The sequence below is a fragment of the Typha latifolia genome, chromosome 13 (assembly GCF_019914945.1).
Source record: "Typha latifolia isolate L0001 chromosome 13, TyphaL0001v2, whole genome shotgun sequence".
In the NCBI taxonomy this organism is placed as follows: Eukaryota; Viridiplantae; Streptophyta; class Magnoliopsida; order Poales; family Typhaceae; genus Typha; species Typha latifolia.
The window spans coordinates 7,434,536-7,458,376 of NC_133098.1; the positions used below are offsets into that span (position 1 = coordinate 7,434,536).

At 44.2% G+C, this 23,841-nt stretch overlaps 1 protein-coding gene across 2 annotated transcripts; it reads left to right on the forward strand.

The window, feature by feature from the left end:
- Positions 1-15,984: 15,984 nt before the first annotated feature.
- LOC140799593 (tRNA-uridine aminocarboxypropyltransferase A) lies at positions 15,985-17,680 on the forward strand. 2 transcript variants are annotated; one of them, XM_073153972.1, is made up of 2 exons: positions 15,985-16,995; positions 17,378-17,680. In XM_073153972.1, exon 1 carries the CDS (start codon positions 16,135-16,137, stop codon positions 16,954-16,956), a length of 822 nt encoding a protein of 273 aa, XP_073010073.1. In that variant the 5' UTR covers positions 15,985-16,134; the 3' UTR covers positions 16,957-16,995; positions 17,378-17,680. The 2 variants fall into 2 exon arrangements, with proteins under 2 accessions (XP_073010073.1, XP_073010074.1); XM_073153973.1 differs by having other exon boundaries at positions 17,391-17,680.
- The last annotated feature ends 6,161 nt before the right edge of the window (positions 17,681-23,841 follow it).

Here is a 23,841-nt window from a genome sequence, read left to right on the forward strand (position 1 = left end):
TATGCATGAAAAAATACACTTAGAATATTTTGTACACAATTGCCAACAAATAAATACCTAACAATCTCCCCCTTTGGCAATTTGTGACAAAACACCTAGGTTACAAGATATTACAAAGACTTTAAATTGAGCAATCAACAAGACTAGAATATTTTGCACATCAATCCCTGCAAATAAACATATACCAATCCAAGATCAAGTGAAAATAACTTGAAAAGGGTTTGTTCCGACATGCTATCATTGCGGCATTCTAGGGCATATTCAACCTCATTACAAATTTTTGCAAAAACCTAGAACTGCTTTCATTTATGGGATGAAAACAAAGGTCATATGGGTCAAGAAAAGTAATTTGAAATGTTATGTTGTGCATACAGCCTTGAAAGCTTTAAATTCTGATTTGTGGTATTTAGACAGTGGCTGTTCAAGACATATGTCGGGTGACAAGTCATTATTTTCTAATCTTGAAAAACATGAAGGGCGAGTTGTGACATTCGGAGATAGAAATTCATCCAAGGTAATAGGTAAAGGAAAGGTAAGTTCTCCGAGGGTTCCTATTCTTGAAAATGTTCTTTATGTTAAGGGCTTGAAAGCAAATCTTCTCGAGTATCACCAATTTTGTGATGAAGATTATGAGGTAAAATTCTCCAAAAATGATTGTACTATTCTAGATCATGGTGGTAATGTTATATGTTATGGATCTAGAACATCTGATAATTGCTATGTTGTTGGAACGTTACATAAACTGAAATGTAACAGTGCCTCTTTCGACATTGCAGATCTTTGGCATCAACATCTTGGACATGTGAATCACAATGAATTATTTACTCTGTCCAAACAAGAAGTGGTAATAGGAATACCTAAGATGAAATAAATGTCAAAAAGAGTGTGTGGTTCGTGTGAAATAGGAAAATAAATTCGAATCTCACACAAGAAGGTAAATGCAGCTACCACCGACCGTGTGCTTCAATAATTCACATGGACTTGATGGGTCTAACAAAAATGGAAAGCCTTGGAGGTAAACGCTATATATTCTTAATGGTCGATGATTACTCTAGATATACCTGGGTTGCCTTTCTACGTGAGAAGTCTAAACCTTTGAAGTTTTTAAATCACTATGCTTAAAATTGCAGAATAAAAAATCTACAACCCTAGTTAGGATTCGTTCTGATCATGGTAGAGAATTTGAAAATGAAAATTTTTCTATATTTTGCGATTCTCTTGGTATTCAACATGAGATTTCAACTCCTATAACTCCACAACAGAACGGGATTGTTGAAAGAAAGAACCGAGTTATGTAGGAAATGGCTAGGGTTATGCTTCACGCTAAACAGGATACTCAAAGGTTTTGGGCAGAGACGGTTAATACAACGGTACATGTGATAAATCGTGTTTATCTAAGACCAGGTACAGAAATGATTGCTTATGAAATCTAGAAAAGTAAGAAACCTAGTGTTAAATATTTTTGAGCTTTTGGTAGTAAATGTTATATCTTGCACCTTTACAAACACCCAACTAATGATGTCAAACTCCTGCTCCCTATGGCTACGATCGTAAACTTGCTTCATGCAGTTTTGAGCAAGTTTAAGATTAGCACGTAACCTCCTCAATATGGCGCCTCTATCCATCAAAGCTAAGTCCACCGCTTTACGATCTGCATATATCACTAGATCATAAGCACATAACATCGGAGCCGTGCGTCCATACACCACCTCAAATGGAGTCATGCCAATGCTGCTATGGTAGGCGGTGTTGTAGGACCACTCCACCCATGGTAAAAACTCCAACCATCGTCTCAACATCTCTCCAACAAAGGACCTCAAGTACTGCTCAATGCCTCGATTGACCACTCTGGTTTGGCCGTCTGTCTGCGAATGGTAGGCCAAATTGAAGTTCAATCGAGTCCCCAGCAGAAGACCCTCTATGAAATCCATAGAAATATCTTCCCAAACACGGTCCGGTATAGGTAAAGGCGAAAGTAATCCGGTCGATTTCAATGTGTTTGCCTTAGCCCTTTGACATACTTCGCAAGCACGGAGAAAACTCCTCACATCTCGCCTCAATCCTGGCCACGTGCTACTCTGAGATATCCTCCTATATGTCCTCAAGACACCCTTATGACCCGCCTCTGGAGTATGGTGGAAGTGCTCCAATAATTTCTGCCGCAATCCATCATTTGCAGGCACTCGAATGCATCCGCTGTCCAGCAGCAAACCGCCTTGATTTTTTAACTCTATATGGCGCTCCGGATCATCCAACACCTCCTGCAACAACCTCAAAATATCTGGGTCAGATGTACATGCATACCTCAGCTCATCAAGGAAGGGAAATGTAGGAGATGAATAGGCTGCAAGCTCAGCGGTATCGGGTTGGCGCGATAGTGCATGCACCGCTATATTTTCCGTTCCCTTCTTGTATTGGATTTCATAATCATATCCCAGCAATTTTGTGATCCATCGCTGTTGTGCCGGAGTGTGTATGCGCTGTCCCATAAAGTATGAAAGGCTCCTTTGATTAGTTCGGATAATTAATCTTCTATTGATCAAATAAGGCCTCCACTTTGTCACCACATATAGAATTGCCAACATCTCTCTCTGTCATAAGTCAATAATTGTTGAGATTTTGGTGACAAAGCCTTACTAAGAAAGGATATGGGACGTCCTCCTTGCATTAGTACAGCTCCTATTCTAACACATGACGCATCACATTCCACAATGAACTCTTTGGTGAAGTCCGGTAGCACTAGAATGGGTGTCGTCGTCATTGCTGTTTTTAATTTTTTAAAGGTTGAAGTGGCTTCATCCGTCCATCTAAAAGAGTCCTTCTTCAACAAAGAAGTGAGAGGAGCAGCAATCTTTTCATAACCATCGATGAAGCATCGATAATATCCCGATAATATCCGGTCAACTCCAAAAATCCTCTCAATCCGGTGGTAGTAGTAAGAATAGGCCAAGCGGTCATACATGCATCCTTTTGAGGATCCGCCGCTACACCATTCGCTGAAATAATGTGGCCTAAATACTCCACTTGTAGTACTCCCTATAGGCACTTGGAATTCTTGATCTTCAGTTGGTTTTGCTTCAACAAATTCAGCACATCCTCCAAATGCCGCCAATGCTTCAATTTAGTCCTGCTATACACCAAAATGTCGTCAAAAAATACTAAGACAAACATTCGCAAGAGAGGCCAAAATATATCATTCATGAGGCCTTGAAAGGTAGCTGGAGCATTCATGAGACCAAAAGGCATCACTCGGAACACATAATGCCCGTCTGGAGTCTGAAATGCAGTTTTGTACACATCCGCCGAGTGAACTCTAATTTGATGATACCCGGCCCTCAAGTCAAGCTTGCTGAATATAGTCGCTGTTGTAAGCTCCTCCAGCAGCTCCTCGATAATTGGAATAGGATACCGGTCCTTAACGGTAATAGCGTTTAGTGCCTAATTTTCAACACAAAAATGCTATGTCCCGTCCTTTTCTTGCACCAATAGCACGAGGGATGAGTATGAGCTATGACTTGGTTGAATGAGGCCTTGCTCCAATATCTCGGCAACCATGTAGAGATAACATCTTTTTGCACATGTATATACCGATATGGCCTCACGTTTGCTGGAGCAGCCTCGGGTACAATCTCTTGCGGTGGTCCGCCGCTCTCCTCGGTGGCAACTCCTATGGCTCCTCAAATAGTCCAAAAAAGTTATCTAAGAAATTAGATTATTCAATAGTAGTACCTGAACTCGTTTGACGCACAAGGTAGCCTCATCATAGGTTGCGTTGTAGGAATTGGCGAAGACCGAACACCATAAAGTTGCACATCTTTGTTTCCTTGTTTATATTTCATCTATATGCTTCAGAAATCAAATGTTACGGGTCACAAACTCTATAACCACTGAGCACCAAGGACAATGTCCGCTCCTCACAGCGCCAACAGATACAAATCCACAATGATATCGTGCCCTTGCACCTGTATACCGACCCGATGACACAAGCTTTCCGCCCTAAGATTCATGCCGTCTCCAATAGCAACGTCAAATCCCGTGGTCAGTTTGGCATCCAAACCCAATTTCCTCACTAACCTCTCGTCTAGAAAGTTTTGTACTCCCCGAATCGATGAGAATGTGCACACAATGCTTTCTAACAAGTCCGTATATTCGTAATGTCCTCGGCATGGAAGTACCCGAATATGCATGCATCGATATTTCAGCATAAATATCTTCCTCCCCGCCCTCCTCAACGGTCTCCTCATGGATCTCCTCTAGAAACTCATCATTCTCTTCAACATCGTGGATATCCATCACACTTCAGATCGGTTTAGAACACTGATGACCGGGGGTGAAACGCTCATCATATCGAAAGCAAAGGCCCTTCACTCTTCGCTCCTCCACCAGGGCAGGTGTGAGAGTTCGAACGAGGGGTCTTGTGCCTCCTCTAACATTGGAAGAAGGTCTCAAAGGTGTTCGTGGTCTAGTACTCATAGCCGCTATTTTTGAAACCACAGAATTTCCAGCCGGCATTCTAGGTGCAAACCGCCCATCTCAGTTGCCCCAATTTATTTTCGCTGCCATCTTTAAAGCCCTATGCTTTTGTTCCATCCGCACGGCCTTCTCAAAGGCCTCTTCAAGACTAGTAGGACATAGAGCACGAGCATCCACTTGTATCTCATCCCGTAGCCCTAAAATAAATATACTCATCAATGTCCGTTCGGGCCATGGTGACCCAAAACAACTACTAACTCTTTCAAACTCAATTTAGTACTCCAATACGGTTGTCCTCTAAACCATATTGCTTAATGTGGCAGCAAAATCTTCATATGCCATTGTCCCAAATTTGCGTGTAATCCTCCTACAAAAATCAACCCATCCAGTAAATCCACCACCACGAAGAATCGATCTATACCAATGCAATGCCGTTCCATGGAGGTGAAAGCTTGCCATCTGGACTTTTGTATATTCCGTTGTACCTTGACAATCAAAATATTGTTCAACTTGAAATACCAAATCTGTTGGATCACCGCCTTGGAATTTTGGAAAGTCCAAGCATGTGGTTCTCCCCCGAATAGCATTGTCGAGTTCGCGAAAGATCCTTGGTTCCGGTCTAAACCTTTGTGCAAGTTGATCACCTTCTCTAAATCTTCGAGCATGACCATCACGATCTCCATAGAGATCAACCTCATCCTCAAAGTGCCAATCCTCCTCATCGACGAAGCATGCCAGTGCCGCACACTTCTCGGGTTCCACCACCGCCGGTCTTGGGTTTTGCAAATGGAGGTGGGGAATGATGTGTGGGCATTGGTAAGAGGGGATCATTGACACTCGCATTATGCACATGGACCTATGGGGTATCAGTTTGATAGGGTCCCATCGCTGGTCCTTCTTTGAACTCCAATCGCCTTCGAGGAGATAACGAATCAAATCGGTTCTTGACATGTTCCTTGAAATCATTGTGATCCTTTTCAATTGAGTCAACTCTATGCATCAATGTATGGAACATGCCCCTAATTTCATCCATATTCGCACTCATGGATGTTGGTTGACTTGGTTCTACCGTGGTCGCTCCAAAGGAATCGACCTCACGATTAGGGTCATTGTGGATTGAGTCCTCCCTTGTCAGTGTGCTCTCCATAGGTCTCCTTGTTGATGTCATCTTCCTTGTTTCAACCATTAATGGAGCTCTGAGGTTCGCCTGCTCTGATACCACTGATAGGCTCTGATACTAATTGATAGACTCTGATGCTAATTGATAGGCTTTGATACTAATTGATAAGCTCTGATATTAAATTGATATGCTCTAATACCACTTGATAAGTTCCTAAACCAAAGATAGGCTACGCAACAATTCCTTCAAGATCTAGATGTATTGCAGGAATCAGTCTATGTGACCATGGGAAATATTCATCAAATATTCTCCAGTAGTTAGAAAATTATGAAACCAATTGGGTTTAGATCCTAATCTATAACTTTCGTATTTACACCCTTCGTAGATTCGAACTGTAGCAGGGATGAAAACAAAGAATAACGTGGGTGATGGCGGTGGTGACGGATGGAGTGGATGTTAGGGTTATGGATGGGTATGGAGAAGAAGGTGGATTATGGGAGTGGTTAAGGAATATAGACGAAGGGAACGAAGTGGTCGAGATCCCAAAGAAGAGGGGTGGTTCGACAATAGAGGGAGATTAGAAGTTAGAAGAGGCCTTGCCAACGATAGAGGTGGAACGTTGGTGAAGAGGGAGGAGGGAGAAGTTTAGAGAGAAGATAGGATGCAAGAAATCAATAATCCCATTACATAATGAATTTGGCTGCGATCCACATATATATAGAGGCTAGCCAACAAGTCATAAAACAATATGAAACTCTAATTCTAAAGTATTCCCATCGATCGCGTTCGAACGCACCAAACGATGTTCTCTGTATGTGTGAACGCGATGCAGGTGATACGATTCGAACTTCACCGTCTCGAGCATGAATTCACTTTAGGAGTGTCTTTGTTTCTTGTTTTAATGTTTAATTTCCAAGAAAATAAGTTTTTTGTAAGTCGCGTTCGAACGCAGGTGGAGTGAGTTCGAACGCGGTTGTGCATGCGTTTGTGAAGGGGTTGTGAGAGTGTGCATTGTGCGTTCAAATGCCCCGTTCGAACGCACTGTGAATGCCTGCATCACGTTCGTAAATTCAGAGAAGTGGGAAACAGGCGCGTTCGATCGCGTGTTTGAATACCTGCATCGCGTTCGCAAATCCAGAGAAGAGCGAACTCGGTGCATTCAAACGCGGTCGGACGCGTTCGAACGCGATTAGCGAAATTGTATTGTTTAGGGTTAATTTTGAGTTGTTTGGTTAGCCTCTAAAAGGGATGTGGATGCCAACCAAAAATTGTTATTGATTATTGATGAATTGAGTTTTGCTTTGCCTCCTTTATCTTCTTCGCTCTCGTTCTCTCAATCCCCGGCGACGCTGCTTCTAACTTCCCTCGACTGGCCAATCACCATAGACCCCCTTAGATGTGGCCCTCTCTTCCCCCTTCTTTCAATCTATCCAACACTTGCCCTAACCTTTCCATCAACCATAACCCTTCCACCATCATTTTTTCATCAGTACAACACCATTAGCGCTGGTCCTCCACCAACCAACCATCATCTAGGATCTCGTGCCTCCATCCACAGATCCTGATCAAACCCCCTGACGTTCGTCCACTAAGAGGATGATATCTCGAGATCCCCATATCTGATTCACCTAAAACTGAATTTGTTGGAAAGCTCCTTTCCGGGGCTACAATATATAAAAATTTCACATCAATCCAATGGCAGTATATTTCGTGATCTATTTACAAAATTCCATGCTAGAATTAGTCCAGATCTAAGAATCGGAAGAGATCAAACCTTAGCCAAAAGGGGAGATCGTATCAAGTTTGGTATCAGAGCCACCATTCCTCGGACAAGCGCTTCATATGACGACCACCAGAGCCATGGCTGCACGGCGAGATGATGAAGAAGAGATTCTCTCAATAGAGGAGGGGGAAACGGTTGCGGGGACTTCCACCCGCGGAATCGCCCGATCTAATCGGAATACGGAAGAACCTAGTGTTCAAGCCATGTTGGGGTCTCTTTTTGAACAAATGGCCATCAACAACCAGATAATGATGGAGATGATACGGGAATTACGGGCGACAAGGGAAGCAATGGCGAACGGGAACGCACCATCGACCCCATGACGCAAGTCCACACCCATGAACCCATCGCCACCAGTTCAGCTCTTGCAACCACAAGAGCCACTGCTGCCACCACCCTATGGGCTGAGACAAGCAAGGATGGTTACACCAGGCCAAGTTGTAGGTGAACCCATCCGACAAGTGAACCACTATGGAGACCACCTTGGAGATCAAGATCCGTGGGCGGGTCAATACGATCCGAAACCACAGTGAGTTAATCAAAACCGAAGGACGGATCATCAACCCTTCATGGAGCATCCTCCTCTGGTTAGACATGGACTTCGATATGATCCAAAACGAGACAATGGCATCCATGGACAAATCGTGTGTCTCGAATTCCCCAAGTTTAAAGGTGGCGGTCCGATCGATTGGTTGTATAGGGCGCAACAATTCTTCGCATACCAAGGTACGGCGGAAGAATACAAGGTGACATTTGCGAGCTTCCACCTTGAGGATGCGGCCCTTCATTGGTTTCGAGCAGCCAATGCCAATGAGGCTATCGATACTTGGGCTGAATTTTGTGTTGATATCACACGGTGATTTGGAGCGTCGGGGTATGGAGACTTTGATGCTCTCCTCTCAAAGACGGTACAAAAGACCACGGTTGGGGCATACCAAGAAGAATTTGAGAGGATAAGTAGCTGATGTCATCCACCATGGACGGATCAGCAACTTTGCAGCACCTTCATCTTTGAGCTGCGGGAAGACATACAAGCCGATGTGAAGGCTTTAAGGCCTAGAACTTTAAAGGAGGCTTTCAAAGATGCGGTGCTTATGGAAGACAAACACAGGGCCATGAAGTTACACTTGAAACAGAGTTGGACGAGCCAAGGAAGCCGCATTCAAGCTCAACCAACCATAGCGATAGGAAATATCACAGGAGTACCAAGAATTGCTGCTGCAGTGGTACCTCCTCGAGCGCCCTTGAAGCCATCCCAAGATGTGAAGTACGCACTTAGAGGTCCGGGACAAGCACTCACACCTGCTCAAGTGGAGAAACGAAGGGCCAAAGGCCTATGCTTTCGTTGTGATGAGAAGTTTGTACTCGGGCATCGCTGCGCTAAACCAATGGGATCAGTGATGCTAATCGACGGATTAGAGGAGGTTGAGGATGAGATTGTAGATAAAGGTGAGGGCATGGCTGGGCAGCAAGGAGGAGTCACTGAGGAGCGACCTATGGAGGACATGATGGTCGAGATCTCCCTCCACGCCTATTCCGGGACAGCCGTACCAAGGACTTTGAGGGTGAACGGTGTAATCAAGACATCTATAGTGAGAATCTTGATCGACATCGGGTCCACCCACAACTTCATTGATAAGAGGCTCCTTAAGAAGATTGCGCTTGAATCAAAACCCATGGAAGGGTTCGACGTGACAATTGGAAACGGCACCACATTGCGGGCAGATTTTATTTGTGGAGGTGTGGAGTTGAAGGTGCAAGGCCAATTCTTCTCATTGGACCTTTATCCGTTGGCCTTGCGAGGTGCTGATATTGTTTTAGGGACTCAATGGCTTCGAAGCTTGGGGCCCGTGACATTTGATTTTACAAGCCTAACATTTACATTTTGGAGAAATGACTAGAGAGTGCTGCTGGATGAAGTCAACTGCTGCTTGTACTTCCAAACGAAGGGGACGCAAGGAAGCTTGCTTCTTTCTCGGCACCCACCTTTCCTTTCTTCTCAGATTTGCGGAGAGCCAGCGCAGAGGATAGTGATCTGGTCTGACTCATGGAGGAGCTGAGAAAGAACACCTCAAGCCACTTTGAGCATGAGGAGCGCGATGGGTTAGTACTAGAGCGCGGGCGAATCAAGGTAGCCCAGAATGAAGAGCTATGGAGACTATTGATAGCATATTTCCATGATACTCCTATAGCAAGTCATGAAGGGGTATTACGTACCTACAAGCGGCTGGCCCAAAAGTGTACATAGACAGCGATGAAGACGGACGTGAAGAAGTATGTGCGTGAATGTCAAATCTGTCAATGAGTCAAATAGGAGGCACTCAAGCCCAGCGGGCTGCTGCAACCACTGTCTATATCAGAGCGCATTTAGGAGGACATCTCCATGGACTTCATCAAAGGGTTGCCAGAGGTTCAACGACAATCGGTGGTGTTCGTTGTGGAGGATAGACTGAGCAAAAATGCTCATTTCATAGCATTGACGCACCCGTTTTCAGCGAAAAAGGTTGCTGAAATTTTTGTTCGAGAAATGGCGCACTTGCATGGGATGCCTAGGACGATCGTGTCAGACCGAGATCGCATCTTCATCAACGAGTTTTGGTCTTGATACGATTCGGACTTCACCAACGTCGTCTCGAGCATGGATTCACTTTAGGAGTGTTTTTATTTCATATTTTAGTGTTTAATTTCCATTAAAATAAGTTTTCTGTAAGTCGCGTTCGAACGCGGGTGGAGTGAGTTCGAACGCGGTTTGTGAACGGGGTTGTGAACGTGGAGAAAAGAATGTACTGTGCGTTCGAACGCGGTGCATTCGAACGCACTATGAACGCCTGCATCGCGTTCGCAAATACCGACAGGCGCGTTCGATCACGCGTTCGAACGCCTGCATCGCGTTCGCAAATCCAGAAGAGCTAATTCGGTGCGTCCGAACGCGGTCGGCGAAAATTGTGTTTTAGGGTTAATGTGAGTTGTTGGTTAGCCTATAAAAGGATGTGTAGGGCAACCAAAATTATCATTGATTATTGAGATTGAGTTTTGCCTTGCCTCCTTCGTCTTCTTCGCTCCCGTTCTCTCAATCCCCAGCGACGCCGCTTCTAACCTCCCTCGTCCGGCTAATCACCCTAGTCCCTTAGGGGTGGCCCTCTTCTCCCCCTTCGTCCAATCTATCCAACACTTGCCCTAATCCTTCCATCAACCACAACCGTTCCACCATCACTTTTCACCGGTGCCACCACATTAACGTCGGTCCTCCACCATCCACCATTACTTAGGATCACGTGCCTCTATCCACGGATCCAAAACAGACCACCTGACCTTCGTCCACTAAACGGACGATATCTCGAGATCCCCAACTCCGATTTGCCTAAAATTTGATTTATTGGAAATCTCTTTTACGAGGCTACAACATATCAAAATCTCACGTCGATCCGACGACAGCATATTTTGGGATCTAATTTCAAAGTTCCGTGCCAGATCGTATCAAGCTGGTATCAGAGCCTTAGCCCCAAAGAGAAGATCGTATCAGGTCTGAGTTCTTTAGATAGCAAGGGACTCAAATCAACCTTAGTTCAGCGTATCACCCCGAGACGAATGGCCAAACCGAGTTGGTGAATCACGGACTAGAGCAATACTTGCGATGCTTTGTGGCGGATCGACCAAAGGATTGGGTCAAATTCCTTCCATGGGCCGAGTGGTCATACAATACTGGTCATCACTCTAGCATCGGCATGACCCCCTTTGAGGCAGTTTATGGATGCAGTCCCCCTATCTTGCGTGCCTACGATATACTCGTTGCGGAGGATAGGACCGAGCTTGACTTGGAACTTGCTGATTGAGATGAAACCTTGAGACGGCTCAAGATGCACCTAGCAACAGCCCAAAATTGCATGAAGCAGACTCATGACAAAGGCTGGCGTGAGCGAGAGTTTGAGGTGGATCAATTGGTGTTTGTTCGAGTTCAATCATACCGGCAATCCACATTGAGGCCAATTTTGAACCAGAAGTTGGGTCACAAGTACTTTCTTCCATACTGAATGCTACAACGAATTGGTCCAGTAGCTTACCGGTTGGACCTACCTGAAGGAACAAGGATACATCCGGTCTTCCAGGTCTCGGCATTGAAGGCCCAAATCGGGCCTAACCATGTGGTGGGTTCGGCCTTACCCGAACCAATGGAGGAAGATGGCCCCACTAAACCGGTCCAGATTGGAGACAGAAGTGTTGATTGAGTGACTGGGCAAACCTACTGACGAGTCTACATGGGAGCTGAAGTCAGATATCCTAGATCGCTTTCCAAATTTCAAACCTTGAGGACAAGGTTGCAAAAGCGTGGTGGATTGATATGATTCGGACTTCACCGATGTCGTCTCGAGCATGGATTCACTTTGAGAGTGTCTTTATTTCTTATTTTAATATTTAATTTCCAAGAAAATAAGTTTTTTGTAAGTCGCATTCGAACGCGAGTGGAGTCAGTTGGAACGTGATTGTGAACACAGTTGTGAACAGGTTGTGCGAGTGTGCATTGTGCGTTCGAACGCCTCGTTCAAACGCAATGTGAACGCCTGCATCGCGTTTGCAAATCCAAAGAAGTGGGAAAAAGGCGCGTTCGATCGCGCGCTCGAACGCCTGCATCGCGTTCGAAAATCCAGAGAAGAGCGAACTCGGTGCGTTCGAACTCGGTCGGGCACGTTCGAACGTGGTCGGCAAAATTGTTTTGTTTAGGGTTAATTTTGAGTTGTTTGGTTAGCCTCTAAAAGGGATGTGGATGGCAACCGAAAGATTGTTATTGATTATTGATAAATTGAGTTTTGCCTTGCCTCCTTCGTCTTCTTCGCTCCCGTTCTCTCAATCCCCGGCGACACCGCTTCTAACCTCCCTTAACTGGCCAATCACCCTAGACCCTTAGGGGTGGCCCTCTCCTCTTCCAATCTATCCAACACTTGCCCTAACCCTTCCACCACCATTTTTTCACCGGTACCACCCCATTAACGCCGATCCTCCACCAACTAACCATCATCTAGGATCTCGTGCCTCCATCCACGGATCCTAATCAAACCCCCTGACGTTTGTCCACTAAGCGGACGATATCTCGAGATCCCCATATCCAATACGCCTGAAACTTGATTTGTTGAAAGCTCTTTTCCGGGGCTACAATATATCAAAATTTCACATCGATACGATGGCGGTATCTTTCGAGATCTATTTACAAAGTTCCATCCCAAAATTAGTCCAGATCTGAGAATCGGAATATATCAAACCTTAGCCAAAAGGGGAGATCGTATGAACAGGCGTTCGAACTCGCCTGACCCCGTTAGAACGTACAATATGCGTTATTTGTATTTGCGAACCTAATGCAGGTGTTCGCAAAGGCGTTCGAACGCGACCCCTCCTTCATTCGAACGCGACCTACAGGAATTTTATTTGAATAAAACTAAACACCGAATGCAATAAGAAAAGATCCTATCTAAGTATATCGGGATATGATATAGGGATATAGATGAAGGGAACGAAGTGGTCAAGTCGCAAAGGGAGATTAGAAGTTAGGAGAAACCTTGCCAACTGTAGAGCTAGAAGGATGGTGAAGAGGGAGGAGGGAAAAGTCTAGAGAGAAGGTAAGAGACAAGAAATCAATAATCAAATAGCATAATAAAGTTGACTGCCATCCACCTAGTTATAGAGGCTAGCCAACAAGTCTTAAAACAATATGAAGCCCTAATTCTAGAGGATTCCTGTCGATCGCGTTCGAACGCGCCTTATTGCGTTCAAATGCACCAAAAGATGTTCTCTATATGTGCAAACACGATGCAAGCGTTCGAACGCAGGCGTTCAAAATCACTCGACCGTGTTCGAACGCACAATATGCGCTCTCTGTATTTGCGAACCTAATATAGGCGTTCACAAGGACGTTCGAAAGCGACCCCTCCTCCATTTGAACGTGACCTACAGGAATTTTATTTTAATGAAAATAAACACCTAATGCAATAAGAAAAGATCCTAACTAAGTATATCACTCCCTTCTCCCACTTTATCTAGTTCAAAGCACTAATCTATCCACCATACTTATAATCATATCCCATAACCCTAATCACATAATCCATGTCTATCCTACTACCTCCTAACCTTCAGTCATTATTTCCTACATAACTTTTGACATACTCACCCAATCAATGAGATTCCAGTTTCATTGGATTCCTAACTCACAGAAGAATAGCATATCTGATCAAATTGTTCCAATAGTTGGATCGATCCCAATTACATTCACAATTTCCATGCTGAGTTCTATCTATATTATGAAATCATCTTCATCCAAAAGCAACTGTAACACGAGCGTAGTTGATCAAGCTATTACAAACCAGATCTGGAATAATTCGTTTGTAGGATGACTATGAAAATTTAGGTGGTGGTAGCCTCATGAGATAGGGTTTTAATGGCTTTAGTTTCATATCAATCAGATGTCTAGATGGAAAAGATATAATTAAAATAGTGGAGCAAAGTCAGAATAAGGCAGTTCGATGTTGCTGCAATTGTTGGAGAGAAGCGGAGGGCCAAGGGTGGTGGTGGACGGCCATAGGATAGGGTGGCTACTAGAGGTGATGGTGGCTATGGGTTGGTGGTAGAATTAGAGTTTCTAACTTAGGGCTACTCTTAGAAAGATAATGACGATCTAACGACTACGGTAAAAGATAAGGACGATAAGTAATGCAAGACGATCTAACGCCTATGGTAAAAGATAAGGACGATAAGTAATGCAAGGTAAGTAAACTTAACTCAATATTCCTTCCATTTAATTCCATACCTACAGAAAGAAGCTCAGCCCCTTTATATATAAAGATCGGGTACAATGAGTCATACTCGGACTAGCCCTAAAGCTTATACGACTCGAACTAGGACTTGCCCTAAACTAACCCTAAAGGCTTATATGACTCGAACTAGAACTTGCTTTAGTGGCTTACATGACTTAACTAGACTTACCTTATGTTCTTTTATAAGAGATAAAAATGACCTAGAGATAAACATGACTTAGCTAAATCAGCCTTCCTTATCCTTCTCGGAATGATTTTTCATTCTGCCATAGATAGAGTCTGAATCTAGAAAAACTTTGAATACGGGGAATTTGTAGATTAGGACATCTTCTCCAAGTGGTTTCATAATATTTAGTCGTTTGTGAAATATCCTTCGAATATTTTTCTGAAATTGCGCAGAGCTAAATTAGTTAACTAACAAATTCTAACCTAATAAGACTCTAATTAAAGCAAATAAAAAGATAAGATAACTAGACTCAATCCATTGAGCCCAATCTTCCATTGATGTGATCCAATCTCATCTGGTTCGCATGACAAGCTTTCAGGTCATTGCATGCAAGTAAAAGCCTTCTTTATGCCGCCCATTATTATCTCAGGCTCAGGTCGAGTTGGACCCAAACTAAGCTCTAGCTTAACCCAGTTGAATTAGGACGGATACGGACTGGGATTGGACTGATCAGGCCCAATGATCATCTCTACCTAGGGCTATCAAAAGAGACTATGGGCTTGTAAGGCTCGTGGGCTTGGCTCAAGCTCTAAATAAACCAAGCCGAGCTAATTTTTTGGGCTCGAATATATTATCGAGACGAGCTCTGGAGCTAGCTCGCTCGAGGTCGGCTCAATTAGGCTCAACACTGTTATATTTCTCTAATGCAATCTATTTTTTTTTTCAGCCCATACCCACTAGGCTACCATGTTTAGAGCTCGAGTTGAGTTAATTCTTTAGGCTCGAATATATTATCGAGCCAAGTCTTGGAGCTATCTTGCTCGAGCTCGGCTCAATTAGGCTCTAACGCAATCTATTTCATTTTTTATAGCTTATGACCCATCAGGCTACACCACATGAAGACAACGAAGCATTCTTTGGCAGAGTGCAAACGTTCACCCTTACATCCTCCACCTTTTCCTCCTTCCCAACTACCAAGACTTTATCTTTCTTCTTCCAACTCTAACTCCTCCACTTTCCTTCTCCCAAAACCCCACTTCCCCTTTCCTCCACCACCAACGCCACCACCCTTCCTCTGTTCCCCTCCTCGCTCTCCTTTATTGCCATCAACCACCTCACAAAGAGTTGCACACACGAGCCCATGCTTCTCTTCCCATCTGTCTCTGCTCTTGAAGACGAGCAAAACGACCTCCCCCCACATGGAAAGAAGCAATTGAGCTCCGACATCCTCCACCATCCCCATCCTCAGAACTTAGCAAAGCACCTTCTCCGACTACCTCATCTGTTGGCTCCACCCAAGTAAACCTTCTCCACCTTAATCCCGAGCTGCGATGCGATTGGCCGCACCACCCACCTTGAGAAGAATCTCTATACTTGGCTCCCGTTGCCTCATCAATGCCCACACCCAAACCTTCCCGTCGAACTGTCGATTTGAGCTCGAGCCTTATCGAACCGAAGAAGAGCCGAGCCGAGCCGAGCTTTTCCAGCTCGAATTGAGCTCAAGCTGAGACAACCTTTGGAAGAATCTCTATACTTGGCTCCCGTTGCCTCATCAATACCCACCCCCAAACCTTCCCGTCGAGCTGTCGATTTGAGCTCGATCCTTATCGAACCGAAGAAGAGCCGAGCCGAGCTAAGCTTTTCCAGCTTAAATCGAGCTCAAGCCGATACAACCTTGGCTCGTGTAGAGCCATATCTCTACTTCTCCACCAACCAAACAAACCGAATCTAATTGCGAGCGGAACATCTCGTTGCAGAACAAACGCGTATTCCCATTTTAATCGTTCTCGCTATGGAAGCAGGAGCGTCAGCATCCGATGTTCCCGCACCCAGCAGTGGTGCAGGAGAAGAAGCGGAGCAAGAAGAGAGCACGATAACTAGGAGGGCAATATGCTATAACGGTTGTGGCCGCCCGTCAAGCGTGTGCGTGTGCCCTCACCTCCCTTCCTCCCCTCTCCCCACTGCCACCACCATCATCATCCTCCACCACCCCCATGAGCTCCGCCGTAACCGGCTCGCGACCCTCCCTCTCCTATCTCGCTCCCTCCTCCGTCTCCACCTCATCTCCGGCCGCTGCCTCCGCCCCGACTGTTCCCCTCTCCTTGACTCCCTCTCCTCCCTATCTCCTTCCTCCTCATCCCCCGTCCTCTTCCTCTTCCCTTCACCCGCCGCCACCGACCTTTCTGTCTGGGCCAAGTCTACCCTTCCTTCCTTGCGGTCCTCTCCGGTGCTCATCCTCTTCGACGGGACGTGGAGGCAAGCAAAGGAGATGGCGGTCGCGAGCCTACCGTTCTTGTCGCGGTTCGCGACGTGGGTCTCGCTCGGATGCGACGTTGCGGTCGAGGGAGAAAGCACCTTCGAGTCCGATCTGATCTTGAAGAAGGAGCCGTTCAAGGGATGCCTGAGTACGATGGAGGCGGTGGCGAGGGCGCTGAGGGTGCTAGAGCCTGAGGGGAGGGGTTCGGAGGCCGAGGAGTGGTTGATAACTATACTGAGGGCCATGGTTCGGTTCCAGGCGTCTCATTTGAAGCCAATGAACCCGAGGCCAAGGATGAAGAAGAAGAAGGAGATGAAGGAGAAGAGTGAAGAAACATGCTCACCAGATGCTCGATGAAAGTACCACAGGAGAAATCAATTGACAGGGGATTTTTGAGTAAGTGCTTAAGTTGTAGTTTTTTTATTGGATTTTTTAAAGACTTCCACCCTTATTGGTTCCACAGAATTTTGGAAGGATTTCTTGGTCTAATGTATGAGCGAGGTATAGTTTACCTCGAGTTTCCATTTTAGTAGTTAGTTGTATTCGTTTGCTTCCTCTTTAAATGCTTATGTCTCGCCCAACTCCTTTCATTAGCTCCTTCCAGTTTGAGCTTCTGTTGTTCTGATAACGGTAAGAACAAGGGGAAGCCATCTTGCTGACAAATGTGCTCAAGTACACTTGACCAAACTCTTGAACTTCACGCTGCTTTTATTTTCGCCTTTTGCATCAAGTTACTTTCATCCTACTGTTGCTACGTTTCTCACTGAATTTCGGGAAGACTCTTTTTGCAGGTGAAGGTGCTCTGACAAGCCGATTGCTGGATCCAAGGGATGGGCAGCACGAGAACCTCGAGCAGCTGATATCGTCCATTGTGCACTAGTTTCATGAAATAAAAAATTTATATCAAGTACTCTGCGCTCAGGCAAATTAATTTGTGATCCTTTTTTTTTCTTATACTTCGCAGAGTAGTATTTCCAAAATTATGTACGTAAGGTAGTGGCATTCGGAAATTTGTAAGTAGATATGCCTTCTTTTGGTTGTACAATAAAGCGATCAATCCAGATTTGTTTGATGGGAGGTAGATCTTTAGGATAAAATCCGATAATAATTTTTCGGAAGGTTATTGTATCAAGTTCTTTTGTTTTCCCGTTTGATTGGATTCTTGACTCCTAATAAGATGCTTGTCATAAGAACTCACTTCCAAAAAGGACGAACAAGTGACCCCTATTTGTCTGCTGGGACTCTTAATTGATTAGTATTCCCGACAATCATATGTATGTGCTGCTTTCATGCTTTTCAGCTTGTAATATATTCCTCAATGACCTTTTTCTGATTTATGTCTAAATTATTGATTTATTTTTTCTCTTTTCACTCAATGGGTGACATGACAGAGTGGGTAATGCATGACCTTTCGACAAATTTGCCACTTCTATAATTCTATCCAGGCTCTCTTCCACCAATCTTTATTCTTTTGCTTGAAGTATAATGATATTCACAACTTACTGATCGACCTTTCTGGTGGTTGTGCTTGATGAATTTTATCATTCTTTAGCTTTTGTCTAATGAGCTTGAAAAGAAAGAGAACTGATACCACTCTGGCCAACCCACTCATTTCGAGCTAACCACATAGGGACCACATAAATATTTAGGTGTTGACCACATTTTAATTATCGAATGAATATTGAAACCTTAACTTTGTCAAACATTCTTTTGTAGGTGATTTGCATGAAAAACTTACCTAGTTTTCAACTTTATTACTTAAGACTGTTACGAACTGACTTGATCCGTAGTTGTTACGAACCGACTTGATCTAATGCGTAACGCTTCTAGACCAGTTGAGGATATGGATTTCAAAGGGAATTGCGGAGGATTTAGCCATTGGATCTTGTTGAATTTCGAATATATTATCGCCCTTGAAGAGAGTTTTCCAACGAATCTAATATCGCAACGTTTGGATCGCTAGATCTTGAGATATCTGCTGAATAGTAATGAAAGGTCGAATGAACCCGAGCTTGTTAGCCCTTCAATGGCTAGATAGGTGCTTGGATAATTTCTAGATTCAAGGGAGAGAAGTTACTGCGGAAGAGGGTGATTAGGAGTTAGAGGAAGCCGACGAAGGACTTAGGCGGTAGAAGGAAGGAGATGGGAGAGGCGCATGATAAGGTTCTACGCTACCAAAAGATAGGTCTACAGAACATGTAACACCCATAAAAAAAAAAATTAGTTAGTGCACACGCCATGCGCGTGCACTCTAATCATAGCGCACGCGCTAAGCGCATGCACTGACTTCTTCTTCCTTCCCCCACCTCTCGCAGTTGTAGAGCTAACTCCACTCCGCTTTCTTCTCTTCCTCACCCCTATTTAAATCCCTTTCCCCTTGAGCTTTTTCACTTTTCGCAACATCTCTCTCTCGCTCTTCCACCCTCTCCCTCTCTTCTCCTCCGAGCCGCTAAAGCTTTCATCGCGGACAACGAGTCACCGGAGCGCCGGTAGCCAACCAAACCCCTCATCTCAATCTCTGGGTTAGCCTCCATCCCCTCTTTAGTTTAATTTGAAAATAGCCTAGTTAATCATGATTAATTTTGAGTTTATTTATTTCTGCCTTCACCGAAGAAATTCGCCGACCGGCAACCTCGGGTCGACTGCCATGTCGCCTCCCACCGCCGGGTTACTTAGGCACAGGCGGCCACCACCGCCGGTGGTGGCTTCGCTCGTCAGCTTCGACTGACCCACCTCTTCACATAGAAGAGGTAGGTACTCGAGATGAGGGCTTCGAGCCCATCTTGCACTGAATTGGGAAGCTCCATGGCTGTCAGCCATGGAGTTCCTAGATTCTCACCCACCGGCCACACTAGCACTGAGGTCGACTTGGGGAGGAGTTGCTGGAGCTAGTCTGCCGATGACGGGGATCTCCGGTAGCAGCCCCGTTCTGTGTGGGGGTTGATCAAACCCTCACTAGTTGTGTTGGCTACGGGGTGGGCCACAGCCCACACCTGTAGCCACTAGTGGACTGGGCCCGTTAGCCCGATCCACCCAACTTGTGTTGGCCACGGGGTGGGCCGTAGCCCACGCTCGTAGCCAGTAGTGGATTGGGCTTGTGAGCCCAGTCCACCCGACTTATGTAGACTACGGGTGGGCCGCGCCCCACTCCCGTAGCTAGCTGTTGGCTGGGCTTGTGAGTCTAGCCCACCCGACCCTATGGGTTACAGTGTGGGCCGCAGCCCACACTTGTAACTAGGGGTGGATTGGGCTCAGCCTAGTCCACCCCAATATTTTCTGTTTGGCTATTTTGATGGGCTGGGCTCTCAAGCCTAGCCCACCCAAAATCTGGGCAACTACAGTGTGGGCCAAGGCCCACACCTGTAGCTAGCCATTTTTTTTTGGCCTTGTGGACTATAGGTAGGCCCACAGCACACTTTCTCAGCATAATCCTGACTAGGCCTTGAGCCCAGCGCAACCTTAGACCATAGACTAATTTATTATTAGTCTTTTAATTTTTTTTCTTCTTAATTCTGTTGGCTACATAAATTATATTTATTTTATTTTTCTCAACCATGTAATTAATAAAATTAGGATTAATACATAATTAAAATAGGTATTTGAATTTATTAGTCTTTTCAATTATCTTCGACACTTGCAAAATGTGAACGACTCTAAATGATCTCTTTTCAAAAATTAATACCAAATAATATAATCGGACCTAGAAAATCAAACTTAATTTATACAACAAGGTAGTTAGTTCTATAAGTTCATCAATCTTATGTTTTATTTTATTTATAATTATTAGACCCACCTCTTTACATGGAAGAGGTAGGTACTCGAGATGACGGCTTCGAGCCCATCTTGCACTGAATTGGGAAGTTCCATGGACGTCGACCATGGAGTTCCTCAATTCTCACCCACTGGCTGCACTGGCCGGTAGTTCAAAACACTCCTGCACCCAAGTCGACCTCGTCGACTTGGGGAGGAGTTGCTGGAGCTGGGTTGCTCACGACGGGGATCACCGGCAGTAGCCCCGCTCTGTGTGGGGGTTGATCAAAACTCCACCAGTTGTGTTAGCTACTGGGTGGGCCGCAGCCCACACTCGTAGCTAGCAGTGGACTAGGCCCGTGAGCCCAGTCCACCCGACTTGTGTTGGCCACGGGGTGGGTCGTAGCCCACGCCTAAAATTTTTTGTTAGGATATTTTGATGGGCCGGGCTCTCAAGCGCAGCCCACTCGAAATCGGGGTAACTATAGTGTGGGCCAAGGCCCACACCTATAGCTAGCCATTTTTTTTTTGGCCTTGTGGACTGTGAGTAGGCCCACAACCCACTTCCTCAGCATAATGCTGACAGGGCCTTGAGCCCAGCCCAATTTTAGACCATAGACTAATTTATTATTAGTCTTTTGTTTTTTTATCTTCTTAATTTTGTTAGCTACATAAATTATATTTATTTTATTTTTCTCAACCATGTTATTAATAAAATTAGGATTAATACATAATTAAAATAGGTATTTGAATTTATTAGTCTTTTCAATTATCTTCGACACTTGCAAAATGTGAACGACTCTAAATGACCTCTTTTTAAAAATTAATACCAAATAATATAATCAGACCTAGAAAATTAAACTTAATTTATACAACAAGGTAGTTAGTCCTATAAGTTCATCAATCTTATGTTTTATTTTATTTATAATTATTAGACCCATTATTGTGCGGGAAGGATCTCGAAATTCATGAAGAGCCGACTAATTAGAAGAGTAAGACGGATTCCAGAGATATCCCAAGAAAGTAGAATTCTATAACGAAAATGCATACTTATGTCATTTCTTACCTGCATTAATTAAATGTCGTTTCTTACTTGTAAAAAATTACATATTATTTCATACTTGCATTAATTACATGTCAATTCTTACTTGCATTATTTATCATTTAATGCACATGTATGATAGACTCTATGCATTGCTGTTATTTTGATGATTATGTTAAATAAATAATAGAGGTCATGGCACCACGTGCACGTATCATTGATAGTCAAGTCCTAGCTAGGTTGTTTCCTCTCACCCACTCAACCCGGGGTTAAGAGTAGAGTGTATTATATAGTATTATATTAGCGGTCTACACCTGAGGTCGATAGCTGGTGGAGCATTCAGGTGATTACACTGCCCTAGTTAGAGACTAGTCTAGTATGATATTAGAAAATATGAGTGAGAAGTAGGGATTATAGTTCTAGCGGTACCCGAGGACGCAAGGTCAGGGCGTCTATCTAGCCATACCCGTCGCCTTATGTGATAATTCTGCTATGTGCGATGATTTCCTAGAGTGGTGTTGATGAGCCTACGACTGGGGTCCTTAGTCTGGTGGCCAAAGATAACCGATCATATGCAACATTGTCAGGCATGTATGGGCGATAATACCGCTAGATGACTAGTCCCCCTCGATTTCATGATGCTTTGTGAGACATGTCATTGTGACTCAGTTTCTGTGTGGATTTCTATCTAAATTGAGCTATAATGATGACATTATTAAAAGTCATAATGTACACTTTTCCTGACATGTTATGGGTTTGCATTTCTATTTATCATGCAATACAATATTCTTAGATTACTATTAGATTACTTTTGGTTTGAAGAATTGCAAAATTATTAGAGAAAAGCTGTTGAGTTCACATCGCGTTCACACGCGCGTTTGAACACAGTGCATTCACAAACGCGTTCGAACGCGAGTACTTGCGTTCACACAGACCGACAGCTGCGTTCACAAATGCGTTCGAACGCGAGTACTTGTGTTCACACAGACCGAGAGCTGCGTTCACAAACGCATTCGAACACAGGTACTGCATTCACATAGACCGAGAGCTGCGTTCACAAACGCGTTCGAACGCAACCTGAAGATTTCAAGTTGTCGCGTTCGAACGCATTCGAGCCCGTTCGAACGCACCTAAGATCAAGTCATGCCGTTCGAACGCACCTGCGCCGCGTTCGAACGCACCAACGAAGTTTGATAAAATTGAACTTTCGTGAGTACGAATGAGACTTGGATTTAGCTCTATCTTGGAGATCATATATAAGTATTGTGATGCCCTATCTCTAGTGTGGTTGTAGAAGCATTATTGAAGGAGACTTCTTGAGGCTACATCGGTTCTTCAACTAACAATGTTCCACTCATCTACAAAAGCTAATCTTTCGTCTTAAGGGCGATCTAGACGAAAGATCAATCTTGAGGGTTATTGAGGTTGGACTTCAATCACGAGAAGCAGTGAATCGTAGGTTCTAGCGAGCAAGACTGAGAGGAATAAAGTCGTTTGGATCGACGGGTTGTTTTGTGAGTCAGTCTTGTAACTGCTACTATTCTAGTGATTGGTTTTGATCCGAGTTTGGATCCGTGGTTTTTTCCCGTTTGGGTTTTTCCACATTAAAATCTTGGCGTTCATCTCTGCTTTCGTTCTTAATATTTCTATGGACTTTTACTTAAGCGAACGAGTGATATCATTGCCTAGTATTTAGATACATAATTGTGTCTAAATGTTTTTCAATTGGTATCAGAGCGGGTTCTCTCACCCTTTGAGAGAGATAGGCATGGATTTTCATAGAAATGGACCATCATCTATTAGACCTCCTATCCTAGATGGATCAAATTATGGATATTGGAAAGCTAGGATGAGAGCTTACTTGAAGTCTATAGATAAACGAGTATGGTTTGCCGTTGTGAACGGTTGGAGTCGACCAATGTACATGGTGGATGATAAACTTGATGATAAACCGATAGAGTCATGGGATAGGTCAGACTATAAAAAAGTTGGATGGAATAGCAAGGCAATAAATGTAATTTTTAGTTATGTTTCCTCGGAAGAATTTTGAAGAATTTCTACTTGTGAGATAGCAAAAGAAACTTGGACGATCTTAGAAACTACTCACGAAGGAACTATGGCTGTAAAACTTTTTAAACTTCAGAGGTTGACTACTAGTTTTGAAACTCTACGTATGGAGGAGAATTAGACATTTGATGAATTCTATGCAAAGCTGAGTGATATAGTCAACTCCAGTTTTAACCTAGGAGAGAAAATTCCTAAAAACAGAATTGTCCGTAAGATCCTTAGGTCTCTTCCAGAGAGGTTTCGGGCGAAAGTTATAGCTATTGAGGAAAGTAAGGACATCGATTTTATGAAAGTTGAACAATTAGTAGGAAATCTACAAACATTTGAGTCCAATTTTTCAAAACTGAGGAAGTCCAAAGGGATTGCTCTATCATTGTAGCCCT